This window comes from Prionailurus bengalensis, chromosome D4, assembly GCF_016509475.1.
Source record: "Prionailurus bengalensis isolate Pbe53 chromosome D4, Fcat_Pben_1.1_paternal_pri, whole genome shotgun sequence".
NCBI lineage: Eukaryota > Metazoa > Chordata > Mammalia > Carnivora > Felidae > Prionailurus > Prionailurus bengalensis.
Genome location: NC_057359.1, coordinates 66,867,338 through 66,888,987, shown reverse-complemented (window position 1 = coordinate 66,888,987; position 21,650 = coordinate 66,867,338). Strand labels below are relative to the sequence as shown.

General features: G+C 39.5%; 1 protein-coding gene across 3 annotated transcripts in view; it reads right to left on the bottom strand.

Moving 5' to 3' along the window:
• Nucleotides 1-21,650, bottom strand: part of SLC44A1 (solute carrier family 44 member 1) — a 206,114-nt gene that overhangs the window by 137,697 nt on the left and 46,767 nt on the right. For all 3 annotated transcript variants that reach the window (XR_006295036.1, XM_043566212.1, XM_043566211.1), the window contains exons 2-3: nt 13,034-13,123; nt 1,415-1,557 (exon numbers count right to left, since the gene is read on the bottom strand). Coding sequence is in view for 2 of the 3 variants with exons in the window: in XM_043566212.1 (XP_043422147.1) it covers nt 1,415-1,557; nt 13,034-13,123 (233 nt within the window). In the remaining variant the exon portion in view is untranslated. The remainder of the gene's footprint in view (nt 1-1,414; nt 1,558-13,033; nt 13,124-21,650) is intronic.

Genomic DNA, 21,650 nt, shown 5'->3' with positions numbered 1-21,650 from the left:
CAGCAAAAAACACTACCTACAAAAAAAAAGATGTAGAATTCTGTACTATTTTTGCAACTTCTATGAGTCTAAAATTATTTCAAAATAAAAAGATATATATATATGGGCTATCTTGTTACGAGAATACAAGGCTTAAAATTTGTGTTAATTTTATGAGGCAATCAAAAAATAGGATAAATGAAAATCCTCCAAATTACTCTCCGTGAGTCCAGTTTTTACTTCTGTCAAGGGATGCAGGTGCTTTATCAGGGGAAAAGCTCATGGTCTGCGTTTGATATTCCACTGAGCAACCAGACTTTTGAGAAAATCATTTTAATCTCTCTAAGCCTCTGCTACACCTACCTCACAGCATGGTATCATATGCTTGCCAACTATGGCATGCTAGACAAATATTTATTATTATTATTTAAAATTTCATTTATTTGAATAGCATTCCTTCATTCAATGGGGAACTATCTTTGAGATATTACTAACCTTTTGGGTCTCTTCAGGTTCGTGAAATTATCAAATTAATCTTATATTTGCCGGTAGTGGCCATGACTTAACAAACAGATTTATCTAATAATAAGAATAGTTATCACATCCTGGAAAATGTTTCTTAAGACAACTATAGCCTAAAAAAATGTTTCTACTGCTTAGCCTTTTCCTATAAAATTCATTAATTGAATTGGATAACCCATCACTTTAAAATTAGTTTGGTTAATTCTGAAGATCTGTCTTTATTTATTAGACCTGTCTAATCAAGTAGGGCATAAATATAGAGTGTGGACAAATATACTGACATCATACCTAAAATATGTTTCATGAAATACATTTCCCTCACAGACATTAAAAATGAAGTCATAGCTCCTCCGAAGAAAAAAGACAATTAAGGAATTTCAAGACATTCAAAAGATGAAGCTTGAGAACTCAAAACAAATTTTAAAGTCTGACAAAGAAAATGTATCTTTTATAAAATTGGAAATTTATGCGTACTGTACTTATAAATGATTCATCACAAAATGTTTCATTATACCTTTAATGTTTCAAAATCCATTACCATCTCTCTCTCTCCCATCAAGTACAATCTTAGGAAGAAAAAATATTATGTTATTTCCTGAGTTAAAACTTTGTGTACAACCTATAGGCTAGTGGGAAAACAGAGTAAAGGAATAACCCTCTCAAATCAAGCCTTTACTCGTTAAACCCTGAAGGTCACCCATTTTAACCTGGCAGCTCATTTTATTTCCTGGAAAATGTATTTAGAGACCAAAACCAGGAATGATTCAAGTGGACAGTTAAAAAACTAAAAACACCAACAGGAGTCATATGAAAATAATATCTTACTGAAGATTATTAGAAAATATAAAAGAGCAGGATTTTCTACCCCCGTTCAAAGTTTCCATGGAGTTCATTCAGCCAACAGTCTACTCACTTCCGGTGGGTGTGGTCCATGCCACTGTTTGGTATTGCTTCCAACTTTGCATTTTTCTGCCCACAGATATTTCCATAGCTGTCGTATCCTGACACTAGTCTCGCTGCTGCACCTGTTGCTACTGAAAAGCCACAAATAAATCCCTAGAAAAAAAAAACAGAAAAAACATACAAATAAACCATTTCAATAGCAACAGTCACTACTTGATACGATAATGAGCTTCTTTTGTCTGTTGAGGGGAACAAAGAGCTATCTTTCCTTATTGCAAACACTATTCTACTGTTTTCCTTGGATTTCACATGAGCAGCACAAAGAAGTCCACAGGGAAACACTATTTACTACCATAACAAAACAAATCTCAAGCTTTTACATCATGAGATCGTCTTTGCATTTTATAATAATAAGAGCAGCTTCTCTGTATGGAACATCTGCTCTGTGCCAGGCTCTGTACTAGGTGCTTACCAGACATTATCGCTAATCCTCATGATAAGGAAACTGAGGCCCAGAGAGGTTAAATAAGTTGTCCAAAGCCATAGAAGCTAGTAAAGATGAGAGCATAAAATCAAACCCAGCTTGTTTCATTCTTCAGGTTTTTGGTTGTAAAAGAATTCTGTTAAATTAACAGCAACCGATGAAAGAAAGAAATTCAAAGAACAATAGGTACGTGGGTTTTGAATTATTACCACTTTGGTGCCCACAACATTTCTGTTTCCTTCCTTCAGTAAAGCTGTATACAAGCCAAAAAATTACACCATGAAACACTACTCTGCTTTTAATATTGCAGAGTCAAGGAGAGTGAGGCACTGGGTCTGTGTGCCACAAAGGTCACTTCATTTCATGGGAATATGATTCATCACAGTGCCCAAGGCAAATAAATGGTAGATGCTTCCGAACTGCATCATGCTTGCTAAATCAAGTATGCACGAAGAGCAGTAACAGCCTATATTACACTGCAGGCTGGTAGGCATTAAGAATAGGAAGTAAGGTGAATCATTACTGATCAACCGAATTGGGAGAAAAGGCTGGGGCTAGAAAATCTTGCAATGTGGTCATCGAAAGGTTGAGTTTTGATCATCTTTACTGAAGTGGTTAATGAAGGCAGAGATTATCACTGTTCAACTTATCATAGCCAAGTCTCACGAGTAGTACTCATAGAAGCAGTCAGCCATGCTAGATCTCAGGGCTACGGTGCTAAGTACTGTCCTCACACACAGTTCCTACAAGAAAAGTATTTCCCCCCTTAATTACTTTCCTAAAAAGGCAAACAAATTCTTTTTTTCTGAATGACCCCTCTATTTTTATCTTGCAGGTAAGGAAAAAGAGTAAGGAGTGTGGCTCTAAATACTAGAAACTGCTTGAAACTACGGTTTACAAGAAAGTCAACTCCAGAAGTGGAGACTATCCCAGATTTGCCACTCCCATGCCTTCTGATCCTTGCCAGGTTACTTTAACTCTCCACACCTCAATTTACTCACCTGTGAAATGGAGATAATGACTGTGTAGCTCATAAGACTGCTGTAAGGATTAAATGAAATAATCCTGTAAAGTGCTAAGAATTCTGCTTGGCACATAGTAAGAGCTCAATAAATATTAGCTAGTATTGTTAGAAATGAGAACATGTAAAGGAAAAGACCATGGGCTCCAGGGCAGATTAAGCCTCACTGAGAACTCCATTTTCTACTTGTGTGACATTGAACAAACTTGCTTAATGCTCTGTGCTTCAGTTTTCCCGTCTATAAATTGAGGCTAAAACCACTTACCACAAAGGCTGCTGTGAGAATGACACGAAATAATGCATGTAAGTGTCCTGTTTCAATAAAAATGTTAGTACCCTTCTGCCTCAAAGCTAACTGCTAGCACTAGGGTCAGGCACAGGCTGGTCAGGACTCACCTATGCACCCTCACCTTGTGGCCCACTCCCTCTCTCCTGACTCCTCCAAGAAAAATGCAAGACAATTAGTTCCATGTCAGGACTTCAAGCCAATATGAAAACATAAGAAAATAAAAAAATTTAATCCCCTGCACACATTCACATGTTCAAATCAGCTTTCCATCTTAAGCAGATCCCTGAACCTATCATTGCGAAATCCTACACTGAACAAAAACCGGAAGTGGAGGTAAACATTAGGAGGTTGAACGGCTAATTTTCCAACACAGTTCTTTGACAAGAAGAATCACCAAGTAACAGAAAGGGAACCCAGAAAGATCTGGATTTAAACCCTCACTGTACCACGTACTACCTATGCGACTCTGATCCAATTACCTACTTAGAGTATTTCCTCCTCATCCCTAACACAGAGCCCCATCCTCTATTTCGCAACCCAGTGATGAGGAGTAAATGAGATCATGCACATCTAATGCCTCGCTGGTCTGGTACACAGCTGGTGACCAAGACATGGTGGCTGGTAGTGGGAAATCTGAATGACGAAGCCAGACCAAAGAGGCTGACAACGGTAATTGGGGACTAACCAAACACTCCTTCAGTTCTCTTCTTTTAGAACAAAAATTTCTAGGGGGAAAATGAGAAATACTGTAACTCTGTCACTACACAGAAACATTTAGACCACAATTACAATCTTCTTCCACTATAGTCAAAATAGCAAGGCCCTTGCATAATTAAAAGGTTATGTTCTTCTTTCACTTTTTATAGAAATTTTCTTATGTTTCATACGTACTTTGTGTTACAGATTCCTTTCAATGGCTTCTGATTTCCCTTTCTGACTATTTTTAACAGTACTGTGGGACATGTGAGGTTCTTTTTTTTTTTTTATCATAAGCCACTTCACATCCCTCTGGGATGTAGGCAGAGTATAAATTATAAATGTTACATATATATGGTAAAATGGGGACACTGACATATTTTCACACTGGCCATTTAAACTTCTTAGTAGTTTCCAAAAGCATTAGAGAAGAGAGGGTGAGAAGCTTCAGGGGAGAAAGGAAGGAGAATAGTAAGCTAAGAAGATAGGAAGAAACCATGACTGTTATCCCAGGGACTTCCCATATGGTACACGTACCCACAATGGGGAATTAGGCCAAATATAATTAAAAATACAATCTCCTTTAAAAAACAAAAAATTCTGAAATCCAAATGCAGGAAGCAATATAGTTTCAGATGAGAAAAAAAATGTGGTGCACGAAATTAAAATAGGATGAGAGAAACTTTACAGAATGCACTCAATAATTTAATGGCTCTAAGCGGGGAGAGGAAGAGGCATTCAAGAGAAGGAAATCATATTAATGAAGCAAATGATAAGGGGGATGAGGAAAGCTTTTATATGCCTATAGAAGAGAGCAATCACTGCAGAGAAAGTAAGCCTATTAGTAAGGAAGAGAACCATGGCTAAAATCTTAAAAGGACTGAGTTACTGAATTGCTTTCAGAACAGCTATTTTGAGAGAGAGAGAGGAGCAGACAAATCTAATCACAAACAGAAGGTGACTCAAATCAGATAAAGGCATACAGCGGTGGTGGATCCCATGCCAGATCTGGCAAACTAGGAAGTACCTACTGCCTCAGAGGGAGACAGACAATTTCTGAACTGCACTCATTAGTTCAATTTAAGAAGGAGGATTTGCTTAGTTTCATTCACTAGTAGTCAAAAAAGGGGACACATTTTATGTCACAAGCATGTATGAATTTCAAACCTGGAGCCTTAACATGCAACTGAGCAAGGCGAAAGCCTTAGTTTGGGTTTTGGGTGTGGAAAAAAAACGGTCAACAAAAACACATGTGGCGTGTGGCGGGTGAGAATGAAATACAAATCTAGTAAAATGTTTCAAAATAGAAAGATGGGGGAAAAGATTTATGTTTATAGCTCTGAAATGAAAGTATATCCAGGCTCTTTTTTCCCCCTTCAATACTACCTCCTTTAGTTCTATACCTAATCCTCTACCTCTATTCCTAAACTCAGTGAAAGCTTGGAATCAATCTCCTAATCACTAATTTGTCAAACCTTGAAGCAGTATTTGGCTTCTGTTCCTCCTTTTCTGAGAACCCAGAGACAAGGAAGGCTATTAGGACCTAGAAGACAGGACAAGAATGCCTGATGCAGGGGCACCTGGATGGCTCAGTCAGTTAGCATCTGACTCTTAATTTCGGCTCAGGTCATGATCTCACAGTTTGTGGGATTGAGCCCCAAGTCAGGCTCTGTGCTGACAGCATGGAGCCTGCTTAGGATCCTCTCTCCCCCTCTCTCTGTGCCTCCCCCGCTCACGTGTGCACACACACTCTCTCAAAATAAACACATTTTATAAAAAGAATACCTGATGAATAACTAATATTTATACAAACTAAAAAAATTTTTTTAAATTTTGCCAATCTTCCAGATTTCTGGATTTCTTCACACATTAATAGGATGTATTACTCTAAGAAAGAAGAAAGAATCAATAAGCAAGAATGTTTGGAAGTCTAGAAAATATACACCCAAAAAGTATTTACTGAGCATTTACAAATGCAAGATGCTATGCAGGGTATAAAAAGGTTAAAATATATGAAGTTTACCCTAAAATAACTGAAATGGGGGCACCTGGGTGACTCAGTTGGTTAAGCAGCCAACTTCGGCTCAGGTCATGATCTCATGGTTTGTGAGTTGGAGCCCTGCATCAGCTGACTCCAGCTGGGAACCTGGAGCCTGCTTCAGATTCTTTGTCTCCCTCTCTCCCCCTCCCCCGCTTGAGCTCTGTCTTTCTCTGTCTCTCAAAAAAATAAACGTTAAAAAAAAAAAAAAAGAACTGAAATGTTCTCAAAAGGTTAGAAAATCATGCAGTATGAGGAAGCAAAATCAGATAGGCTCAGTTTCATGGGCAGCTTGAGCAATGAAAAAAAGAAAAAACACAAACAGGGAATACTAGACATTGAACCCAGCTCTGATATAAATACTCCCTATGATCTTGGGTAAGTCACTTTAAATTCTGAGCCTCAGTTTCCTGGGTTTAACTAGATTAATCTCTAAAGCGCTTTCCTCTTCTCGAAATTTATGATCCTAAGGGAAAGTAGACACAAAGTAAAATTTTTCAGAGTATACTTGCAGGAAGAAGTATAAGCCCATTTGGTCCAGCATAGTGACCAAGAATACAAAAGCAAGAGTAGGTTAAAAGCAAATCAATTTAGGGGTACATGGGTGGCTCAGTCAGTTAAGCATCCAACTCCCGATTTTGGCTCAGGTCATGATCTCATGGTCATGATATCAAGCCCTGCATCAGGCTCTGCGCTGATTTTCTCTCTCTCTCTCTCTCTCTCTCTCTCTCTCTGTCCCTCCCCTGCTTTTGCTCTCTCTCTCTAAAATAAAAAAATAAATAAAAATTAAAAAAAAAAAAAAAGAAAGAAAATCCTGGGAATGCAAGCTGGTGCAGCCACTCTGGAAAACAGTATGGAGGTTTCTCAAAAAACTCAAAATAGAACTACCCTATGACCCAGCAATTGCACTAGTAGGTATTTATCCAAGGATACAGTTGTGCTGTTTCAAAGGGACACATGCACTCCAGTGTTTATAGCAGCACTATCAACAATAGCCGGGGCGCCTGTGTGGCGCAGTCGGTTAAGCGTCCGACTTCAGCCAGGTCACGATCTCGCGGTCCGTGAGTTCGAGCCCCGCATCAGGCTCTGGGCTGATGGCTCAGAGCCTGGAGCCTGTTTCCGATTCTGTGTCTCCCTCTCTCTCTGCCCCTCCCCCGTTCATGCTCTGTCTCTCTCTGTCCCAAAAATAAAATAAAAAAAAAAAAAACAAACAAAAAAACAATAGCCAAAGTATGGAAAGAGCCCAAATGTCCCTCAATGGATGAATGGATAAAGAAGATGTGGTATATATATACAATGGAGTATTACTCGGCAATCAAAAATAATGAAATCTTGCCATTTGCAACTACATGGATGGAATTGAAGGTATTATGCTAAGTGAAATTAGTCAGAGAAAGACAAATATCCTATGACTTCACTATATGAGGACTTTGAGAGACAAAACAGATGAACATAAGGGAAGGGAAACAAAAATAATATGAAGGCAGGGAGGGGGACAAAACATAAGAGACTCATGGATATGGAGAACAGAGGGTTACTGGAGGGAGTATGGGAGGGGGTAATGGGCTAAATGGGTAAGGAGCATTAAGGAATCTACTCCTGAAATCATTGTTGCACTATACGCTACCTAATTTGGATGTAAATTTAAAAAAATAATAAAATCAATAAAAAAATAAAAAATTAAATTAAATTAAAAACCAAATCCATGTAATCAATGTAAAAATAGTTACCATGGTAAAGTTTATGTTATTTATATCTTACCATAATAAAAAAAAGGAAAAAAAAACCAAAGGATTTAACATTAAGTAGGTACATATTTGGATCAGGTAACCTTAAGGTAATTTTCTTCCTCTTCCTGGCAAAGCACAGACCATCACACAGATGACTAAATACTGCAGTGAGTCTCTGAGTCTTTCACTAGGTGCTGCATGCTCAACAATAGTTAATGAGGTAGAAACACTATGCTCTGGGAACTAGACTAATGCTATAAAATTAAAAAAAGGTCCTTGAAAGCAGTCTGAAGGGACAACGTATGCAATGATGTCTCCTACGCCTAGCTCTAGTCCAGACCATTCTCCAAAGCTCCAACTCTGCATTTCCCAGTGCTTATCCTTACCCATGCCCTACTTCTGTCGAATTCATCTTCTCATTCCACACTTCCCCAAACCACTCACCTCTCCTGCACATACCCTGTCTGCATTTGTCATTTCATTCTTTACTGGACTGCACATGTAAGATACGGAGTGAGGGTACTGCTCAGTCTCACCCCTCCACACTTCTGGCCATCACTATTGCTTCCTAACTGTGCCGGAGGAAGTAAGAATGCTAAACTGTTTGCTCAGAATCTGAAATACTGATGAGACAACATTTACTGGCCGGCAAGGTTACCACATCCATGTTCTAAATGACTATCTGTTGTTCCCAATTCCAGGCAACAAAGGAGGGACTATCTCTTGAGGCCTCACCTTTTCTACCTCTTCTCTTCCGGGTTCAATGCTGCCACTGGGTTATCTAGACAAGTTATTGAACTTATCTCTGTGCCTCTGGTCTCTATCTGTAAAATGAGAATGTAGTTGTGAAATTTCAATGTTTCTGTGTCACATACAGAACAGCCCCTCGTCCGCAGTAAGAAGCAATAAGTAAGAGGGCTAAATTGTAAGGTCTCTCTACCTTCCACTGTCCATGGTAAGCACTCCTACTAGGGCCATCCAGTCGCCTCTCTTTCCTGATTTCTGCAGTAAGCTGATCTGGGCAGATAGGGTCCCGATGGATCTCTTCCCTCTTCTCATACATACCTCTCTCTCGCTGAGAGAGAATGAACTTGCACTATCCAAGATGGGAAGGACCTTCAGCCCACATGGCACAAGCTTCATTCTACAAGTCATTTTCACCAAGGATTTCTTTATTGGATATAATCAGGTGACTGTCTGGTGACTAATAAATTAGTATTGGGGTGCCCGTGTGGCTCAGTTGGTTGAGCATCTGACTTCAGCTCAGGTCATAATCTCCTGGTTTGTGGGTTTGAGCCCTGCATTGGGCTCTGTGCTGACAGCTCAGAGCCTGGAGTCTGCTTCGGATTCTGTGTCTCCCTTTCGTTCTGCCCCTCCCCTGCTCACACTCTGTGTCTCTCTCTCAAAAATAAATAAAAACATTAAAAAATTAAAAAAAATAATAAAGTAATATTTGTTTATCCATCTTATTTTTGTTCCTTCATGTGTACAGAAACTGTGGTTTGGAACTTACAAGCTGGAGTCAGATTTGAGCTGAAAAGTTCTAACCTGAACCCCTAACACAAGAACCTCTTAGTCATCCTTACTCTGTCTCTGTCTTGCCTGCAACATTGATGCTCTCTCTTCCTCTCCTTTATTACTACCTTATTTCCAGTTTTCCACATGTTATCTGAACTATCCCATCAGCCTTCAAAGTGGTTCCCCTTTACAATGGCTTTACAGACCATCTTCAACATTGGCTACCAGGGCTATCTTCCTAAACCCGGTCACATCATTTCTTGCTCAAAACTCTTCAGCAGTTTATTGGTGCCTAAAACAGTGGTCTCTCAATCCTGGCTGAACATCGAACACAGAGATTAAATCACAATCAGAGGTGGGACCCAGGAACGAGTATTTTTTTTATTGTCTAATATGAGAACCACTTGATTACTACCTTAAGGGAAAATAGAAATTTAGAAGCACAATGCTACGTGCAATTTTTTAGAACGGAGTTAAATGTATGTCCAATAATTTCAAAATACGGATGAAAGTTCAAATGGGGAAGATGATAGCTCTCAAGAAGGCTGGTAGAAATTTGCTTTGGAAAATAACCTAAGTTCTTGGGGCACCTGGGTGGCTCAGTTGGTTAAGCATCTGACTCTTGATTTCAGCTCAGGTCGTGATCCACGGTCATGGGATTGAGCCCTGTATCAGGCTACATGCTGGGCATGGAACCTGCTTAAGATTCTCATTCTCTCTCTCTCTCTCTCTCTCTCTCTCTCTCTCTCTCCCCACCTCGGCCTCTCTCCCACACTTTCATGTGCACTCCCCCCACACCCCCCACCTAAAATAAAATTAAAGAAAAATACCCTAAGTTCTAGACAAGGCAAGTAAGCATGGAAAAATCTTGAATGTAAGAGAGGAAATAAAAGAGAAGTACAAATATTTATGAAGAGGTGAACATGTGTAAATAAGACTTAATGGTGAAGATGAATGAAATAAGACAAGATCTTAACATATTTCAAAGCACAGACATCAAGGAATGAGCAAAGAACTACAAGTAAGGGACAGTGAATAAAGATATGGCTTGAAAATAAGGTCACAAGTTGACAGAAAGGCCACTAGATCAAAAGAATATAGGCAGAAACTTCTGGTTCCTATTCTATCTTTGCCGTGTATTGCCATTATTATATTCTTAGACAAGCAAATATTTAACCTTGTTACACCTTGTTTATAAGCTAGGGATAAAACCTATTTCATAAGATAACTGGGAAAATTTAACAAGATAAATACATACAAAAGCATCAAGCATAGGGCAATGCTCAATAAATCAATAAAGGTTTGATGAATGTTTCTCTGAGAAGTACTATAGGATGAAATCCTAAAAGAAAAAAACAAGCCTTTTCAAAACCATACAAAACGAATACACGGAAGACAAAGAAACGTTGGTCTACTATTGTGTTCTGCCAGTATGGTGGGCAACAGAACTTGAAAATTTCTCCAGTTTCCACATGGCAAAATTTGAGGTTAGCTCAACTCCATGGAGGTAATCCATTAAAAAAATCCTTCCAAGACACATAACACTATGCCTGCATTTAAAAGTACACACAGTGGGGGGGGGGGGGGGGGGGTCGCGCCTGGGTGGCTCAGCCGGTTAGGCGTCCGACTTCTGCTCAGGTCATGATCCTGTGGCTTGTGATGTGAGTTTAAGCCCCGCATCAGGCTCTGTGCTGATCGCTCAGAGCCTGAAGCCTGCTTTGGATTCTGTGTCTCCCTCTCTGTCTGCCCCTCCCCAGCTCACACTCTCTGTCTCTTTCTGAAAAAATAAACATTAAAAAAAATTTTTTTAATAAAAGAAAAATAAAAAGAACACACAGTGGGTCTTAATTACCACTGCACTGACATCAACATGAATTACCATTGCATTAAAACATGTCAGTAAACAAATACTCCTTACTCTCAGGTCACCCCCAAGTCAGCCTATCAACATTCATGATGCTTTCCCGAGCTATTTTAGAGTAGAAAATCAAAAGCACCTGGAGTGGCAGGTACATGTGTTTATAAATCTAATTTCGAAAGGTCAGCTGCTGTTTGTCTCAGGGATGATTCAGGGTATGGGGAGAGGTGGTGGACTAATTCTGTTAACAAAAAAATTTTTCCCACACTCTGTATGCACACTGCATTTCAGGTGCCACTCCATTAAACTAAGTAGACTCTTGAACAACATCTTCGAAGTCCTAAGTGAGGAAATGGGTATTTTGATGTTTTCTAAGTATCTCAGGTTTCTTGAAACTAAGCTATTATCTTTAAAACTAACACTCCTTGGGGCGCCTGGGTGGCGCAGTCGGTTAAGCGTCCGACTTCAGCCAGGTCACGATCTCGCGGTCTGTGAGTTCGAGCCCCGCGTCAGGCTCTGGGCTGATGGCTCAGAGCCTGGAGCCTGTTTCCGATTCTGTGTCTCCCTCTCTCTCTGCCCCTCCCCCATTCATGCTCTGTCTCTCTCTGTCCCAAAAATAAATAAACGTTGAAAAAAAAAATTTTAAAAAGTCTACTGCTTTCTTATCCTTTCTTCAGGTTCAGAACTGGCACCTGCTAATTATGCCTATTAGGCGTAGGGTAGTTCTGTGATTTTCAAGTGGCATTTGCAGGGTGTACCGTTGCAGAGGACACAGAATAAGATTTTCCTAAAGAAGCTCTATAAAAGATATGGGGAAATGGGGGTTAAAAACACTCACGTATTTGTGAAAAAAGGCTGCCAGAGGTAGTGTATTTGTGTTTTGGTTTGTAAAGACCACGAGAAAGAAAGCGATACCGTCTGCACAGTCCCCTTGAGGAAGAGGAAACAAGGTGGCAGAAAAGAGCACTGCCCTGGAAATTATGAGACCGGGATTCTGTTCTCAGCCCTGCTAATAACTAACAATGTGCCTTGGGATGGTCATTGCCATCTCTGGGTTTGAGCTTCTCACTCTGTAGAATGAGGGTGATGAGCCAGATGAGGATTTCCAAGTCCATTCTAACTGTAGCTCTACACATCAGCTAGCTTTAAAACCGCTGTTTCCAACCTTCTTTTCCAGCCCAGCACACTGGCAGGGACTCTCAAGTCCCTGAAGGCTGTGTCAGAAACCCCTGCAGGGCCGGATGGGTATGCAGTTTGAATCAGCACACCCCCCACACTCTGTACGAGGGACTCTGCTCCTCCATCGTCTATACCCAATGGAAAATCACCAAGTCCCCCACCTCCAACTGAGAGACGCCACTCAGTACAGCACACACAGCAGGCAGCAGGGGCCTAGTATGGGCAGAAGCAGTGAGCAGGCAGCTTCACCTCTTCAGGAAGAACTAAAAGATGTGAGAATTGGAAACACTGTCGATACCCCCTGGCACAACTTCTAATGTTATACAAAGGAACACACCAAGTCCCTGAAAGGAAAACTGGTACAAATATAGCCATCAGGTTTGTGTGATTGGGTTGGATAAATACTCAAGACTCCATGGCCAGTGCTCTGGTCAACATGCCATTAAGATCACAATTCACAGAAATTTATGTGGAATGATCTGGCTTCCTTAAATGATCTAGTGATCCTAATGATCCTAAATGATCTAGTAAAAGAGACAAAGTTCCAATCCCCTTAATGTTATCTCATGTAAGCTTAAAAAAAGAAAAAAAAAATCAAGGGGTATCAAATACCAATGAATTGTATGGGACAAAAATAACCAGCTTCAATGATATCCTAGGGCCTCCTGTTATAAGCAATTCAGGAGGGGTTAAATATAAATAAATAAATAAATAAATAAATAAATAAATAACAAGCTCCCCCTTTAAACCAATTCCCCATCATTCCCTTGGATCATGAGTTCACCAGGTTCTGATCATCTAGGAGAGTGTCCTTACCATTCCAATGCAGAAGAGAATAAAAAGCAGCAGCCAGGGTATGTCTGTACAGCTACGGTCCTCCAGTGGCTTCCATTCTCGTTTAGAGCTCTAATTGAAAATACAAAATAAGAGAGTGGCGAATGTTAAACGTAGTTAAAATGAGGAAGGCACAAAAATACCACTTACACCTAGACTCCTTCTTGCCTGACAAGTTTCTACTGAACCTATTAAGATACAACTCAAGTACAGGTCACCTTTCTGGGAAGTTTTCCCTAACACCCCACCTTTCTTCCTGGTTAGGCAGAGTCCTGACTCCAATGCTTTTCTTGTACCTCTATTAGAGTAGTTAGCATTCTGGGTTGGAATTGTTAACTGTATCCCCAGAAGAACATGAGCTTCACAAGGGAAAAGACCTCTTCTCATTTCCCAGCATCTAACATGACACCTGAGGGTTCAAGACATGTATTCAATAAGGCCTTTTTTAACGAATAAATGAACAAACAAATTCTTCCAACTTTAATCTTAGTGGTCGCTTTCTCTTTGTGTGTCCAGATGCTAAACTTAAAAATTCAGAAGGGCGCCTGGGTGGCTCAGTCAGTTAAGCGTCTGACTTTGGCGCGGGTCATGATCTCACAGTTCGTGAGTTCGAGCCCCACGTTGGGCTCTGTGCTAACGGCTCAGAGCCTGGAGCCTGCTTCGGATTCTGGGTCTCCTTCTCTCTCTGCCATTCCCCAGCTTGCACTGTCTGTCTGTCCGTCTCTCTCAGAAACAAACATTAAAAAAATTTTTTTTAATCTAGAATGTGCTTTGCATATCATGTTCTTTTCTAGGAAGAAAGCCCATTAAAGTGAATTCCTATTCAAGGGTAATTTCTTTTAGATCTAATAAAATTCAGGAGAGAAAAACTAAATTAAAACATTTTCAGAGACAGATCTGGGTAACTCCTAAGCCACCATCCACGGATTTTCAGTCTGTTTCTAGAAAGTAGAAAGAGTTTCTCGATCAAACAGAGATTCCCTAACTGAAGAACTAGAAGCATTCTAAAAGTAAATGTGTGAAGTATTGAATGGAATCCTGATTGCATTTTTTTTTCTTATAGCAAATACTCTCAGGCTCTCAAGTCAGCTTACAAATTCCTTTTAACCAGAATGTAATAGAAAAAACACCCCTAAGTTTTCTAATGAACAAAAAACCCAGGGTCTCCCACCCTATGCTGGAAACAACAGGCAGAGAAGGGAGAGAAGGCAGCCTTGGGAAACCTATGGGAAAAGTTCTTGCGAGAAGGTTGGGGCCTCCAATGGCTTCCATGACAAGATCCAGGAAGCCATCTGGGAAGGCTTATCTTCAGGAAAGGGCATACCAACAGAAGGCGGCTGTAGATAATAAGGAGGCCTCTAGTATAATTAGTATTTAGAGTACAAGAGTCGGGAACTGGTTCTCAGGTTTGCTTATTGGCTTTTCCTCCCTTTAAAAAAGAAAACAACAGTTTTTAGCTATGTACCCTTTAATAACTTGATGAAAGCTACACATTCTTTTCTTGGGAGGTACGTATCTATTTGCATAGTTTTCGTAAAACTTTAGGGAATTCAGACCCCAAGTTAGGAAACTCAGCTTTAAAATACCTGCTTATCAATGTTAAAAGCAGAGAGTCTGAGCTACAACCCTTCTTCCCTACCCCTCACATGCTAACCAGACAGATGCCTTTTCCTTGTTTAGTGCCTTACACTGTTCAATTGTTCAACAACAACAGCAAAAAATTCCACCCCCCTTAATAGATTGGTCCCAGACACCCACACAAGAAAACAAAAGAGCAGTAGTGACTCACAGGGGAAAATCTTACCCTAAGACTCTAACTAGAATTAAAAACCAAGAATGAGTAGGCAGTTTTTTCCTAAGGAATGTAACACTATGGAAAATGGATCAAGGACTCTGTTCTCTCGCCGGTTCTGTCATTAGTTAGCTACGTGACTTTGGAAAAATTGCTTCACCTCTCTGGGTGGCAGGAAGGAGTTAGACTGCATCTCTTAGGTTCCTTCCAACTGTAAAAATCTATCATCAGCAGGACAATTTTGTGAAAATTTTTATGATAAAAAAAAAGAAAAGAAAAGCTGCAAAAATAATTTGACATTATTCCTTGTACTTTTCAAGCAAGAATGCCAGTATTGTGGTCTATGTTTGGAACACAGCTACTCACAGTACGAATAAAGAATGTTTCTTTGTATTAAATAATTTCAATCTTGAATAATTCCCATTAGAGTGAAATGACTTACAAACACAGAATTTGGATACTTCTTTGAAATTCATATTTACCCTAAGGTAATTTCCAGAGCAAGAGCTACTTTAAGATGCTATATTTGTTTATCTTAAACAGTCTAAAAAAAAACCAACAAAACAGTCTATGGGGGGGGGGGGCAGGGAGGAGCCTCGGATTGATTGAGCAGTTTCTTTATCCACAACTATTTTCTTAGCAATGTTACCTTAGACCAACATTCAGTTTTTAATGCTTAAATTTTCACCTACAACATAAAGAAAGTGGGATTTCACTCTTGACCAGAAACACACAGAGATTTGACATCCCAACAATTTAATTCTACTTACTGTGGGCCACTTGCGACCAAATACGTAAAAAACCTTTCACTGGGGAGGAGAAGCGGAGAGAGGAGGGAGTTACATGTAAAAGATAGTGACAAGGTACAAACTAGAACAGAAGAACATCAAGGAGAGGGTGGTCACTCTTACTCAGATAAAGAAAGGCGTCTCTAGGGGCACCTGGGTGGCACAGTCGGTTGAGCGTCCGACTTCAGCCAGGTCACGATCTCGCAGTCCGTGAGTTCGAGCCCTGCGTCAGGCTCTGGGCTGATGGCTCAGAGCCTGGAGCCTGTTTCCGATTCTGTGTCTCCCTCTCTCTCTGCCCCTCCCCCGTTCATGCTCTGTCTCTCTCTGTCCCCCCCAAAATAAATAAATAAATAAACGCTGAAAGGCCTCTCAGAGGAACGATGGCTTGGGGGTATTCTGAGGACTAAACGTGAGTATCTATCACACAGTAAGCACCAATTCTTAGTTATTCTTATTCATCCACACTTTTTAGTTAACCCTCTCCCTATTAAGATATCCTTTTACCAGATGGACCTTTCCAAATAAAAGAAATAAAAAGAATATTAAAGTTGCCTTTCCCCTTCTATTTACTACAACTTGACTTAATGGTGGCATGTTTGCATTTTAGCTACTGTTCTTAATGTTATCAGTCACTGATCACTATTAACTAGGTACTATACCCAAAGCTTTACATACTTTATGTCTTCTTTACATACATTATGTCTTCAAAACAGTTCTCTGATGCAGGTTACCATCCTTATTTCACAGATTAAAAAACAAAAACAACAACAAAAAACAACCCAAACTCAAAAGTTAAATAATCGGCCCAAGATTTTAGAGTTGTGCAACCAGACTCTGAATCCAACTCTGTGACCACAAAGCCAAATCCAATGAGAACATCGTTCATTTGCACCAGTCAGTGAGGAACAAAACTCCACTAGTTTTTCCTCACAACGCAAAACTGGGGAGCCAACCCAATTATTTAAAATCCTATAGGCACCGAGAAAGAGAGTGAGATGTTTTATGAGCCATGACATTTCTCAAGCGAGTCAAGAAACCCAACAGTTGAAAAATTTTAATGATTCTTTAACAGATTTAACCAAGTGGCAACTGGATTTAATGCTGTCTGTTTCTTCCAATTAAAATCCACATAGACCTGGCAGAAGTAAAATGTTTTACAAAAGCACGTTTTAAATGCGATTTTTATCCCCTTCTCAAATTCTATATGAGATTAATACAGGCTGTCAGTAAATGTTAGGTCCCTTCCCCTTCACACAATCTTACAATTTAGGAACTAAATAGGGTCAACGTAATCATACTGTGCAAACCTTAAATGACAATGATTGAGACTGAGGGAAGGGAGAGGTAGGGACTAGCCCAAGGGATCCTATTTGATCCTCAAAACAAGTCTGTTAGTCATTATTATATGTTCCTGATTTTTCTACTTTGTAAAAGAGAAAACCAAGGTTCAGAGAAAATAAGTGGAAAATCTATATCTGAAACCTGAGACCTCAAACTCAAGCAGAGAGATGGACACTGTAAGACTTAAGGAAATGCTAAAAATAAAAAAAAAAAAACATGGTAACAAGATGAAGAATGCTTTTGTCAGGTTCATCAATAGACTAAACACAGTCCAGGAAAGAATCAATAAACTCAAGGATAGGTCAATAGAAATTACTGAAAATGAAACACAAAGAAAAAAAGAGCAAAAAATCAAAAGCCCACAAAAGAGCATCCAAGAACTAAAGGGCAATATCAAATGGTCTAACATATGTGTAATTGGAACCCCAGAAGGAGAAGATTGAATGGGGCAGAGAAAATGTTAGAAGAAATAATGACTGAGAATCCTACAAAAATTATAACAAAAGAAATTTATAAGAAAGCACAGCTATATTTACTAAATTTATAACAAAAAAATCAAAGCACAGATCCAAGAGGTTCAGAGAATCCCAAACAGGATAAATCCAATATACATACGCATGTGTGCATACACACACATACACACGCTATACATATCATATTCAAACTGTTGAAAACCAAAAATAAAGAGATCATCTTGATGGCAGCAGGAGGTGGGCACATTACATACAGAGAAACAAAGATTAAGCAACCTTCTTGTCAGAAACTATGCAAAACAAAACAAAAAGCATGCAATGACATCTTTAAATTATTGGAACAATTTTTTAAAAAGTCAACACTTATTAGGGGACCCTGGGTGGCTCCGTGGTCTGACTCTTGATTTCAGCTCCAGTCATGGTCCCAGAATCGTGGGATTGAGCCCCACTTAGGATTCCCTCTCTCTCTGTCTCTCTCCCACTGCTCCTCTCCCCCATTCATACTCACTCTCTAAAAAAAAAAAGAAAATCATATATATATTTCTGAGAAAAATGGTTCTCAAAAATAGACTTTTTCAAACAAACTCTAAGAATTTATTAGCAGCTAACCTGAACTACAAAAACTGTTCAGGCTGTGGCGAACAGCCTCACATTTGGCATTGAGTTCAGGCCTCACATTTGGCATTGAGCCTTCTGTTAAAAAAAAAAAAAAAAAAATCTTCAGGCTGAAAGAATAAAATACCAGACAAATCTGAATGTATAAAAAGAAAGATTTCCAAAAATAGGAAAAATGAAGCTTTGACATTTTCCATAAAGTTTTTAAAATAAGGGTATATGTGAATGTGGAGGTTCCTCAAAAAATTTAAAATAGATCTACCCCATGATCCAGCAATAGCACTGCCAGGAATTTACCCAAGGGATACAGGAGTACTGATGCATAGGGGCACTTGTACCCCAATGTTTACAGCAGCACTTTCAACAATAGCCAAATTATGTAAAGAGCCTAAATGTCCAACAACTGATGAATGGATAAAGAAATTGTGGTTTATATACACAATGGAATACTACGTGGCAATGAGAAAGAATGAAATATGGCCTTTTGTAGCAACGTGGATGGAACTGGAGAGTGTGATGCTAAGTGAAGTAAGTCATACAGAGAAAGACAGATACCATGTGTTTTCACTCTTATGTGGATCCTGAGAAACTTAACAGAAGACCATGGGGGAGGGGTAGGAAAAAAAAAAAAGGTTAGAGAGGGGGGGGGCAAAACATAAGAGACTCTTAAAAACTGAGAACAAACTGAGGGTTGATGGGGGGGTGGGAGGGAGGGGAGGGTGGGTGATGGGTATTGAGGAGGGCATCTGTTGGGATGAGCACTGGGTGTTGTATGGAAACCAATTAGACAATAAATTTTGTATTTAAAAAATAATAATAAAAAAATGAAAGGTAAAAAAAATAAAGTAAAAAATAAAATAAGGGTATATGTGTATAACAACATTCACATTATATAGTCTTTTGACTTATACAAGGTTAGTAATCTAGAAAGCAGAATTATAATTTTTAATAATAGTACTAGACCATAAAAAGCAATTCTTTTTTTTTTTTAATGTTTATTTACTTTGGAGAGACAGAGCATGAGTGGGAGAGGGGCAGAGAGAGAAAGAGAATCTGAAGCACATAAAAAGCAATTCTAAGACCACAACTGACCTCTATCTCATGTTTATGTTTTTATTATATTCATATCCTTGAAGTTAGGTAAGAACAATGTTTAATACCTTCACATTCCTCCCTACAGTTTGTACACATCATAGATACAAGCAAGGAAACAAGAAAGAAAAGCTTCCACAGTATCTCTTACAGAAGTCTTAGCAGGAGCACCTATGTCCTAGACTCCACATTCACTATAAGCCCTAATAGCTAAATCCAAGGCCTTCTGGTAAATTTGATAAGCTGTAGTAGGGATGTATATTTTTTAGGAACTAAACCCATAAAAAGTTTTGACCTAAATTTCCATGTTATTTCTAATGAAAGAATAGTTGCTGAATAAATATATTGCAGACATTAGTAACACACAAAGGTTTTGACAAATGATAGGTCATAACCAGTCAGGTCAAATCAGGTATCACTGGAAGCCATCAGCAGTAATTGGGTGGGCCAAGTCAGGGATCAGTTAGGTAGGAAAAGGTCTGGCAGATGTGAATCTAGACAGGGCAGGAAGGATCAGGAAGAAATGAAAGGATCAGAGAGGCAATACCAACAATCCAGAATCAAGAAAAAAAAAAAAAAAAAGTCAAGTAGGTCTCAAATACGGAGGCAAGCGGAGGGAGTCACGAGACACTCTGGTGATACCTAATACCTAACAGCAATGACTGAATGCTTCTGGCCTCCTTTTTATACTCTATGCTTACTCTCTGTATGACTTTCTCCTAATTAAATAAAAGTATGCAGCTTCCCAAAGATTCTTACAATAATCTCATAACATCATTACCTAATGCTATGAATCTTTCCTTGACACAGCAGACTTGTGTAGACAGGGTTTGGAGAAAATGAAAAACGTGCTACAAAAAGAGCATAATTACACTAAGAAGTTACTTGATTTTCAGACAACACTCTCGAGCATTTTGTTGATTCTTCAATACTGAGCGCCACTACAATGGACCTGAGATTCAAAGCCAAGTAAGAAAGCCTCTGTCCTCTCTGAGCTCTAGTTTAGTAAAAGAGAAACAAATTAGGTACTATGATTATGGCTGAGTGATGCCAAAATAGAGATGCGTAAAAACTACTGCAGGAATAGAGATGGGAACTATTAAGTAAACATTTGTGAGATCTGTTGAAATTACCTCACAAACTCTGAAGCAAACATTGAAAAATGATTCTTTGGTGTCTAAAATAGAATGTGTTTTGTGCCCAAAACATACTGAAAATTCTTGCTGCTATGATGGGGAAATACTGACTGCCAAATAAGAATTATTCCACTCAGAAATGTTTAGTAGTAAACAAACAGAACATTAGGTTGGTTTAAAAATACAAAAATCAGCCATTTCGTTACTTTGTATCCATTAAGCTTTCTTGATGCTAAAGGTTCTATGGTTGTTCCCTTTAGGAAGGAGCCCTCTCAGCCTTTCGCACAATTAGTGCCATGCGGTATTTACTAAGCTGCCACAATATTTTCATGTTGATGTCACTGGTGAGATTCCTAAGTACTATCTGGTCACGTACATCTAGAATTGCTTCAGCCTAGAACTTCTGGTGCACTAATTGACCACAAGCGCCCTTGTCATCTCCCTAGAGTAAGCCAGAGGACTGTATTCTCTCCCACATTCAAAGCAGCAATAACTGACAACCCCCGAGGCTGCTCCAAAGGGAAAGACGTGGTGTACTGGCGACGTTAAGCCTGCAAAAAGACAAACCAGCATCAACTCCAACACCGTTTGGGCCAGGAGTTCACAACTGTAGTTGCCCATACTTCTATGTTTTGATCAATCAGGAGGTATACTGCAAATATGCATTATAACTAAGCACTGAAGCTTAGAAACTCAAGCAGAGTCAAGATTATCCTTATGAGGTCATCAACACATCCCTACAGTCCTACTTGCCAGCAATCAGGAGAGTGAAACTGGTAGGTCAGTAATTGCAGTAACCTGAAGACTACACCTCATGAGAAGCCTATGGACGCCCATCCCTCATGTGTGCCTAGATCTCCGCAGCACAGATCTGTCCCCTCCATCCCAGCTGCCTTTCCCAGGCCCTAATGAAAAGCCAACCATGCACGTGAAGGCCAAAGCAAGCTGAGATGTAGCCTCTCAAGCAGCACAGATTCCCAGCATGTGTCCTTGGGGTATGCTTGCTAATTTGTTGAATAATCAAATTCCCCCTTCCAGTGTTTTGTTTGTTTTTTGATATCCTGATCTCTCTACTTTCTGGGCAAACAGACCACCTCCAAAAGTGGCTCCAGAGTTCCAATGAGTCTGCTAGTTTTCATTGTCCTGGGTGCTCCTTGGCACACCCAGGAGGCCTCCAAGGTGACTGCTACTAGATATGTGTGATTTAAGCACATGTGTGGCAAACACTGGGCTATCTGTGAGGACTTTCTTTTGTTCATGCCAGTCTGTTTTACACAAAAATCTCCAGTATTAAAGACAAATAGTCGTACACTCCAAATCTTCAAAGCTCCCTCCAAGGACATACTGCTTCATTAAATTCCC